This window comes from Gigantopelta aegis, chromosome 2, assembly GCF_016097555.1.
Source record: "Gigantopelta aegis isolate Gae_Host chromosome 2, Gae_host_genome, whole genome shotgun sequence".
Classification (NCBI taxonomy): Eukaryota; Metazoa; Mollusca; class Gastropoda; order Neomphalida; family Peltospiridae; genus Gigantopelta; species Gigantopelta aegis.
The window spans coordinates 34,812,642-34,822,694 of record NC_054700.1 but is presented as its reverse complement, the minus strand read 5'-3'; the positions used below and the strand labels follow the sequence as shown (position 1 = coordinate 34,822,694).

The 10,053-nt window shown below is 36.3% G+C and overlaps 1 protein-coding gene across 1 annotated transcript in view; it reads left to right on the top strand.

Annotated features, from left to right (window-relative positions):
- The window catches only part of LOC121384398 (ATP synthase subunit alpha, mitochondrial-like), a 10,604-nt gene extending 1,068 nt beyond the window's left edge, over nt 1–9,536 (top strand). The window contains exons 2-10 of the mRNA XM_041514783.1: nt 1,200–1,275; nt 1,577–1,743; nt 2,432–2,605; nt 4,518–4,684; nt 5,101–5,249; nt 6,102–6,253; nt 6,861–7,193; nt 8,179–8,323; nt 9,110–9,536. Of these exons, the coding sequence (XP_041370717.1) occupies nt 1,200–1,275; nt 1,577–1,743; nt 2,432–2,605; nt 4,518–4,684; nt 5,101–5,249; nt 6,102–6,253; nt 6,861–7,193; nt 8,179–8,323; nt 9,110–9,339 (1,593 nt within the window). The 3' untranslated portion in view covers nt 9,340–9,536. The remainder of the gene's footprint in view (nt 1–1,199; nt 1,276–1,576; nt 1,744–2,431; nt 2,606–4,517; nt 4,685–5,100; nt 5,250–6,101; nt 6,254–6,860; nt 7,194–8,178; nt 8,324–9,109) is intronic.
- Nucleotides 9,537–10,053: the final 517 nt, after the last annotated feature.

Sequence of the window (10,053 nt, the reverse complement as noted above, 5' to 3'; positions counted from 1 at the left end):
TGACATCCAATAGCCGATGATTAATTAATCAATGTGGTGTCATTTAACAAAAACTAACTTTTAAGATCACTAAGTGAATAGTTACCTTATTAAGGCACGGCTCGAAATATGGAAAACAAATTATGGCCTGTTACTTTGTTTAAGATAGCCATCAAAAGAGAGATGGCTTGCTGGAAAAAAAGATAGCAAAGTGTGAGGTGAGGAAAAATGATGACCTGAGATTTGGGAGTATTATGAATTAGGAGAAAACCATATGGAGTTTTTAGATTTGCGGGTGTTATAACAGAATTACAAGCTAAATAGCAGATGAGATGGTCTTGCCAACATCACTCTTTAAAAAAAATGACCTGTGGTTTTAGCAGGTGAATTTCTGTCAATGAAATCGAGAAATTATCGTAGGCTATGACATTATAGCCTACAATAGTTTTACGATTTCGTAGCGCTAAGATAGCTTTGAAAATATGGGCCCAGGTGTTTAGTATGATCCATTCTGATTGGCAACCTATTTAGCCTTCTAGTTGAAATTTCAAAACTAGAGTAGCCTCAGTAGGTGGCTTGTTGATATCGATTACGACCGAGTACTAATACTTGTTTTAGTCTGTTAAAGTGACAGACCCTAGTTTTTAAACACTACCAGTGTTTTTGCCAGAAAGAAATTTTAGAGTATGACACTATGGAATTGAATGCAACCACAGTCAGTGGGTATGGAGTGCCTCCCCAGAAAGAAAATGGGTTAAGTTTACGGTTAGGGTTAAGAAAATCAAACAGTAATGATAAGAGTAATTAATTTTGTCAAACTGTTTACTTACAAAATGTTTTTTATTTCAAAAGTATGGTGCCATACCCGTTTTACCCTCTGGCAGAAACCCTGACTACGACATTTTTTTTTTTTCACTATTGGAGTCATTTTTGGTAATTGGAATTGGACATTACTTAGGTTTTGTTTAGATTATTTATTTCTGTACATGCGAAAGGTTTTGGGTAATGGTTAAGAAAACAAACTAGCCTATTTTTAAGGGTATTTCCCCATTTCAACTTTGCTCTTATTTCATTTAATTGTAACTTCTTTCTTTCTTTTTTTTTGGTATATACTGCCCGTCTGGATGCGCAGTTATGAGTAACAACAAATAAGTTTATGGTAGGAAAGACTATAATATTTGTTTACATTTGTATATATTATTTTTAAAAATTATTTTCAGGTGTGCAAACATGCTTTGGGAGCTGGTTTTGTTGCAGCCCGGCAGATTCATTCATCATCTCCATCCTTTGCTTCAGGTATTGTGTGAAGTTAATCCTGTTGTATGTTTTGTTAACTTAAAAAAAGCCCCTAGAAGCACAAGTGTTTCATTAATTTTGTTACTTTAAAAAGTAAAACCCGATTTTTATCGAGTGACGAATGCAACCATTCTTTATAGATCTTTCATATCGTGGAAAGTGCATGAATTATTGAGTAGGTTTTTGTATGAAATGGTTACATGTTTGACATTTAAACATACAAAGAATGTGTAATATATCAAATAACATCATATACTAGTATCGTATGTAGTTGTATAAACTTTATTCACTATTTTTGTAGGGGCTGAGGTGTCATCAATTCTTGAAGATAGGATTCTCGGTCAGTCAGCAACTGCACAACTTGAAGAAACTGGCCGTGTCTTGACAATTGGTGATGGTATCGCCCGTGTCTATGGATTACGGAACATCCAAGCTGAGGAAATGGTGGAGTTCTCCAGTGGACTCAAGGTTACTTAATATTTTGATGTTAATGTATTAACAATCCCAGTCGCAGTATTCAATGTACTGACGTCGGATCTTATTGGAATGTAAATTTGTATATTATGCTTTTTTTTCTACTTTTTTTTTTTGAGTCGACATATTTTTAGAAGTATATATTAGATGTTTTATAACTTGTTTAAAGTTTTAAAAATCAAACTCTTTGGCCAGTCTGTGTTAACGAGAACAGCAGTTGGCAAATTTCATTACTGAGAATTCTTAAAACAAACTATTAATTTAACTACAATGATTGTATTAAAATGGGTTATTTTGTTTTGTCAGGCTGGACATATGGTGGTATATTTCTTTACTTGTATGTGTTAGTATTACAACATGAAGCCCCTGAAATGAAGAAAATCACTTCATCTAAATACTTTTCCTGGGCATTTTTATTTTTATCTCTTCCCAATACAGTTCAGTTGCTTCTTGTTGACATGATTAGAAACATTTAACTAAAATATAATCATTATAATAGATTAGTGTTGGCTGAAAGTTTAACAAAGGTCATTTGAACATTTTCCAAAATTGCCAATATATCAATTTTATATCAACTTTTACATCGGCATTGTTGAGTGCTGACACAAATTGCATGGACTGAATATGCTTTTAAAAAAAAAATTATTAGTGTTTCTCACATAGATTTTTTAATCTGTAACAGGGAATGGCCTTGAACTTGGAGCCCGACAATGTTGGTGTTGTGGTGTTTGGTAACGACAAGCTGATCAAGGAGGGAGACATTGTAAAGAGAACGGGTGCCATTGTTGATGTGCCTGTTGGGAAAGAACTCCTCGGTAGGGTTGTTGATGCTTTGGGAAACGCCATTGATGGAAAGGTATGTTTGACAGTTATTTCACTTAGCTGGTATTCGGGTTGCACAATTTGACATCAGAACTTTAGAAGGTAGCTACATAGCTCAGTGGTAGTGCTTGACAAGTTGAGATGGCTCTCAATGGATTTTAGTTTGTGACTTTTACATTAATGGCTGCAGTATGATTTATCCTGTGTAGCAGCAGTGTTTCCGCACTCTTAACCAGTGAAACAACCATATGTTAGAAACCGAATAACAATACAGTAGAATCTCGTTGGCTCGACCTCGGAAGGGTGGAACACCCCGCGACGCTCGAACCAAGAACGAAGTCCCGAGATTTTGGTTCGGTAAACCATTATACCAACTGCTGATGGATCGAACATGTCCAGGGTCGACTATAAGCCTTCCCTCGAACCAAATTATCGGTCCCGTCAGTGTAATTAGTTATATTTCTCTCGAACCGCTGATGCGTAAGGTATCAAAAAACATGCAGCTGAAAAAATGGTCCACAAGACGACTAATTGCTGCGCATGCGCAGCTGGTTATTACAACCTTCTGACTAATTATGTAGGCGGAACGAACTATAGATGAATAAGGGAATCGTAACAATAGCCATGCAATCTTTTCTTTACCACACTTGCCACGTTGTTTAAGAGGCTATGTGCAGTGATCTTTCAAGTACAGCTAGTATTACATTAACTGTTAGATTAATTAACTTGTATCGTAATGCCGATCAAACAATTAGCACACGCCTGGGCCTCGGCTTAGAGATTAACTTTGAACATATCGCAAGCAGACTGTTTGTAGACTTACGGGCACCAGTACATGTTGTAATGTGGCTTGGAATCGATCCCCATAAAGATGTTCAGTCCGATATACGCGGCCATTTCTTCAACGGTGGTAGCTATCCATTTTGGGTAATTTTCGCCGGATTGGGCCATTTTCCAAATTGCGTAGTTGTTTGTGTGGTCAACAATATTAGCAAATAATGTCAAAGGAAATAACGTAAATAACGTAAAAAATAGTCTAACGGCGAAGCAGTATTTACATCAAAATCTTCAGGCAGTTGAGGTCCAGTTTCTTCGCGAAAATCGTTCACCACGAAAGTGTCGTCAAATTTGATCGGTCCAGTTCAGGTCACCGTCATCAGACAGTTCATCGTCACTTGATTCAACATCACTTACTGATATATTTCCAACATCAATGTCAGAAATATCATCCCCTACTTCACTCTCATCAAAACCCTCAAATAATGACTCTCCATCGCTTTCTTCCATGGTCGACATTTTGTAAAATTTTGCTACACGTGTTGTTAAAAACCGGATATAACCTGTGTTTATTTATAAACAGTCACGACATGGCTTGTGGGAAATTTTCATCAGACCTTGAACTTGAACTTCGGAAAAATATACGTCGGTTTCTTACCGAATATTTACGAAGTTATAATCGGTTTTTTTCGTACTCGTCAAAAGACGTCTGCATGGAAATGCGCTTACACGTCAAAAGACGTTTCCATGGAGAAATGTACCATACGTCAAAACACTGTTCTATGTGGTAATGAGTTAATACATAGCCTGCATCTTTTTCAACTTTCAAACTGATATCACGGAAATATCCGATGTTGACCGAATGCTTAGGTCGAACTACCCGATGGGTCGAACTCTTTGCCAACGGGATTCAACTGTAGTTTCAAATAGTGAAACAACCATATGTTAGAATCCAAATAACAGTAGTTTTAAATAGTGAAAAAACCATATGTTAGAAATCGAATAACAATAGTTTAAAATATGATGCGTCATATTTCTTTCCTTTTAGAACCTGATAATTACTTGTGGTGTACTTCGTTTTGGATATATTCAATTATTTTCAGTCAGTCTGTATTTGGGTATTTGTTACTATTTTTTGTTATTACCATAATACAATGTTTGTCTTACAGGGACCATTGGGAGCAACGAAGAGGTTCCGGGTGGGAGCTAAAGCCCCCGGTATCATTCCAAGAACATCAGTCAAGGAGCCCATGTTGACTGGGATCAAGGCTGTCGACAGTTTGGTACCCATTGGCAGAGGACAGCGAGAACTCATTATTGGTGACAGGCAGACAGGGTGTGTATATTGTTTTATTTATTACTTCTTGATTATAACATTAACAGATTCCTGGTCAGTTTAAATTTCGCTCAGTGGTTTTGGTAAGGCTTAGCATTTATTATGCTGCCAAGACGATACATTTTATTACTACAATAAACAATTTATGCTATGCCCTGGAGTTTATACTTTCATTTTAAATTACAAGTAAAAAAATTTAAAGTTCTGAAACATCCTTTTCCTTTTTCATTAAAACACACACACACACACCCCACCTATATCTGCTAACGTTAACATATTGATATTAAACTGTTTATCTCAGTTATTGTAAAGCCCCGTAGGTAAAAAAAAAGGTCAGAAACTTTGTTTTTAGTGAATTAAAATACTAGCAAAATAGATTTGCGGTTTCCACAACTAAAGTAATTATTGTTTTGCAGGAAAACTGCCATTGCCATTGACGCGATCATCAACCAGAGACAGTTCAATGAAGCCTCTGAAGAAAAAGCCAAACTGTATTGTATTTACGTTGCCATTGGTCAGAAGAGATCCACTGTCGCTCAGCTTGTTAAACGTCTTACAGATACTGGTGTGTTATTGGTTTAATCCTTTCATAATATTTGTTCGCATTCCAACCAATGCACCACAACTGGAAAAGGGCTGGGGTATGTGCTTTCCTGTCTGTGGGAAAATGCATATAAAAGATCCCTTGCTGTAATTAGGAAAAATGTAGCAGGTTTCCTCTAAGAGTCGGAATTACCAAATGTTTGACATCCAGTAGCCAATAATTAATCGTGTCCTCCAGTGGTGTTCAAGAAAAACATTCTTTTCTTAATTATACAGTGGATTTCTGTAATTTATATAAACACTAATTTTACACTGTACTATATTGTTGATGTCTTAAAAACAGTTCAGGTTACCTTTGGTTAAACATTTTGACTAATATACATTTATTTTTCACAGAGTTTTCATTTTTATTTTGAATGCTTCTGTGAATATTTTAATTAAAAACACTTCATTTGGGATTGGATCAAACCACCTCGGTAGACATTCAACTAATTAGGTTTTTTCTCGTTCCACCCAGTACACCACAAGTGGTCAAAGGCTGTGGGATGTGCTTTCCTGTCTATGGGAAAGTGCATATAAAAGATCCTTTGCTGTATACGAAAAATGTAGTGGGATTCCTCTGACTATGAGTCAGAAATTCCAAATGTTTGACATCTAATAGCTGATGATTAATTAATGTGCTCTAGTGGTGTCGTTAAGCAAAACAAACTTTATTTATTTCATTTGTGATTGTTTAACACACTACTAGTAATTGAATGTCTTTTCTGTTAAATTTGGCACCAAAACACCCCTTATGTAAGGAGAACTGAACCAAAAAAAAAAAAAAAGGGACTATGGGATTAGTGTACATTTTCTGTATATTTTGTTTTGTTAGATGCCATGAAGTACACCATTGTGGTAAGTGCCACTGCCTCTGACGCTGCCCCTCTGCAGTATCTGGCACCCTACTCTGCTTGTGCTATGGGAGAGTTCTTCCGTGACAACGGCATGCATGCTCTGATCATCTATGATGATTTGTCAAAACAGGTAATATTTCAGTCCAAATTTCAAGACTAAAATGATGGGGTTTTATTTATGCTGGGATATCATTAAATATTTATTTGGCTATTTTTAGCAAGTTATATATTAGATGTAATTGTTGAACTTCAGTTTACTTAAAGTAGTTTAAATTATACATCTGTTGGTTCACATTTTAAAAAAGTTTGATAGTATAGCAGAAAAAAAAAAATGTATGTGGAGTTATTTTCAGACGATTTCAGTTTCTGCATTTATATTTGGCAAACGTGACATACGGTCATACTGACATAACAGATAACATGTATATAACTTTCAGTTCAGACAGTTTTATGGTTAAATGGACAGTTATGCAGTATAACCACCCAAAATAAAATAACTAATGCACAATACAATGTAACAAGATAATGCATTGTCTTGCTCAGTGTATTTGGTAGTGAATTGTTGCCAGGAATGGTGTCAGTTGCTCAAATAGCCTACAGGATTTTGCATTTGTCACTAGCCCTGTGTTAAAAAGAATTGGTCCCAGGCGTCAGGCTAGTGGGTTTGTTGAACTCTGTGCATACAGATTATTATTTGTGTGAAGTAGTCTGACCATGTTTTTATGAACGTTTTGCAGGCTGTAGCTTATCGTCAAATGTCTCTGCTACTGCGACGTCCCCCTGGTCGTGAGGCTTACCCCGGAGATGTCTTCTACCTCCACTCTCGTCTGCTCGAGCGAGCTGCTAAAATGAACGACGCCAACCAGGGAGGATCATTGACCGCTCTTCCCATAATTGAAACACAGGCCGGAGACGTATCCGCCTACATTCCCACGAATGTCATCTCAATCACAGATGGGCAGATCTTTTTGGAAACTGAGCTCTTCTACAAAGGAATTCGGCCAGCCATCAACGTGGGCTTGTCTGTCAGTCGTGTGGGATCAGCTGCCCAGACTCGGTCAATGAAACAAGTACGTTAAATTTCCTTGTATAATTGTTATGATTTAAAAAAATGTTTTATTTTTATTTTTTTTATCTTTGTCCTGGATGGGGTGGAATGTAGCCCAGTGGTAAAGTGCTTGCCTGATCTAGGATTGATCCTAATGGGTGGGCCCCATTACCTAATTGGGTGGGCTATTTCTTGTTCAAGCCACGATTGGTATATCAAAGGCTGTGGTATGTGATATCCTGTCTGTGGGATGGTGTATATAAAAGATCCTTTGCTACTAATGGGGAAAATGTAGGTTTTCTCTGCAAGACTGTCATTAAACAAAACAAACTTGATCGAGGATGAGACAGGTTATCGAACATCTTGAGGTATACATCCAGAGAAGCCGGTGTTGTATACAACAGTTTTATCAGTGACATTCCTTTGTGTGTTCAATACTAAATTCCAAATTAAACATTTCTGCAGTTGTTAGAAAAGTTACGTATGTATAAAATAAGATTATTTGGGGTTTAATGTCAGTACTGTGAGATTGACAGTCTGTGTCGGTTAACTCTGTGGATGAAGGTTTTCGTTCCAGTAAATATTTTCTGTTATTATTTATGTGTTACCGTATTTCATCCCATCAGCATATTTAATTGCCTTAAAGTTTTTAGAAAATGTATTTTTCTAATTTGTCATGTAATAATTATCTAATAAAAGCAAGTAAACAAATGATTTAAACGACTGAATGATGGTTTATGTTTCTGAAGAAAAGAATATATCCGTAAACTAATGCAGACTGGTCATCCCATTTAAATTGCAGACATTGCCAGGTGTAATAATTACTTTTTATGCAGTAAGCAAAGGGATACGTTGGTCTTCAGTTATCTCCCCTTTGCTACTTTTGGTTAAATTGTATTTAATAAAAAAATACCTTTTGTTTTTGTAATATTTAAATTGAACTTTCCTAGCCCCAACCCAACCCAGTATATTCTGTGGTGTAATTAGATGGTCCTGTCTTATTGCAGGTTGCTGGTTCGATGAAACTGGAGTTGGCACAGTATCGTGAAGTTGCGGCTTTCGCCCAGTTTGGTTCTGATTTGGATCAGGCCACACAGAATCTGCTCAACCGAGGTGTCCGACTCACGGAACTTTTAAAGCAGGGTCAATACGGTGAGTTCATATTTTGGCTTAAGACTTTAATAGAAAAAAGTTAATTGTGTAGACAGTTCTGCTGTTTTTATATATGGAATACAGTATAAAGTAACTGTTGATATTCACAAATTCATTGTTGGATAGAGGAATACAACTAGGTGTATATAGGGGGAGGGGGGACTTGTTTTTAATCAGGTAACCAAACTGAAGCATAACCCAGGGAGCCACTCATATTTATCAACATCCTCTTGAGCATGCATACCTTTTTTGTTTCTCTCTCTCTCTCTCTCTCTCTCTCTCTCTCTCTCTCTCTCTCTCTCTCTCTCTCTCTCTCATTAAAGATGGACATTTTTATGCACTTCATATTTGGATTTGAAACTAATTCCCAGTTTGTGTACTGTTTGTACACACAAAAAAACCAACCCTGTTAAAATGAGAATAAACGCTTGCATAAATGGGGCAGATAAGCCCTCGACAACTGGTAAGCCAGGAGCCAGCTGAAAATATGAACCTTTATTATTGTTAGTGAAAATTGATGTACTTCATCAAAAGCTGTCTTAGCTTATCATGAACAGTTAAATTTTTTTTTAACAAAATGTTTCCTATTACCGTCCAAATTGGACATGTACATTTTCGGGATAGGTGTACTGTTGTTTTACCTGGAACTCTTAATTTCATGTTTTCAAAAATCCTAATAAAAAATAAATTGATTGGGGTGATTGCTGTTTTTATTTCGTATCTGAATAGGCAGAACTAACAAGCTACTGCTGTATATTTCTGTACTTAAATGTTGTTTTTTCTCAGTGCCCATGGCCATTGAGGAACAGGTTTGTGTCATCTACGCTGGCGTGAGAGGTTATCTTGACAAAGTTGAACCTGCAAAGATCACACAGTTTGAAAAAGAGTTCTTGCTGCACTTGAAGGCAAGCCACACAGATCTTCTAAAAACAATTAATGTAGACGGAAAAATCACAGACGAATCCGATGCCAAGTTGAAGAATATCGTAATAACCTTTTTGCAGGGATTTGCATGATAAATTTGACACTACTTAGGACATTGTTGACATTGTTGAAGTGTATAGTAGTGCTTTATCTAAAATAATAATGTGTGGAAGTTTAGCATCGTCATGTGATGACAGACGATGTTTGTATTGAAATTTGTACAAAAAGAAAATTCCATAAATCATGGAATGAACAAGATTGGAATTTAATTAAAGGATAACTTTAAGAACTCTTGGGTTGTTGTTTTTTGTATAGAATACAGTTTCATAAGGCCTCTAGCATGAACATATCCATTTGATTAGCAAAATAATGTTGAATATACATTTAAAAAATGTTTTAGCATGCAGTTGGATTTGCCTGCTGGCAAAAAGTTGTTGATTTGCTTTGAATATCTTGTCGGTGAAAGACATCAGGATATCAAGGAATTTGACTTGGTTAATTAGTCCCCTACTGTTCCAACTGAAGAGGACTAGGTTTCTTCTGTCCTTTCAGTTGGTACCACTGTCTTTCCCACATATAGTTTCCTGGATGTTTTTTCACACTGCCGTGAGATATTGAGCTGAAATTTTGTGTATTGCTTTATCATGTTGTTACAGATCATGTTTGACTTGCATGGCAATTTACTCATTTTTAATAACTGGGGCCCTTGAACTTTGGAGATCTAAAAAAAACTTATTAAAAAATTCTTTTAAAAATTGAGTGTGTTCCAGGGATCTGACTTTACCGAACAACCCCCTCCCACCTAA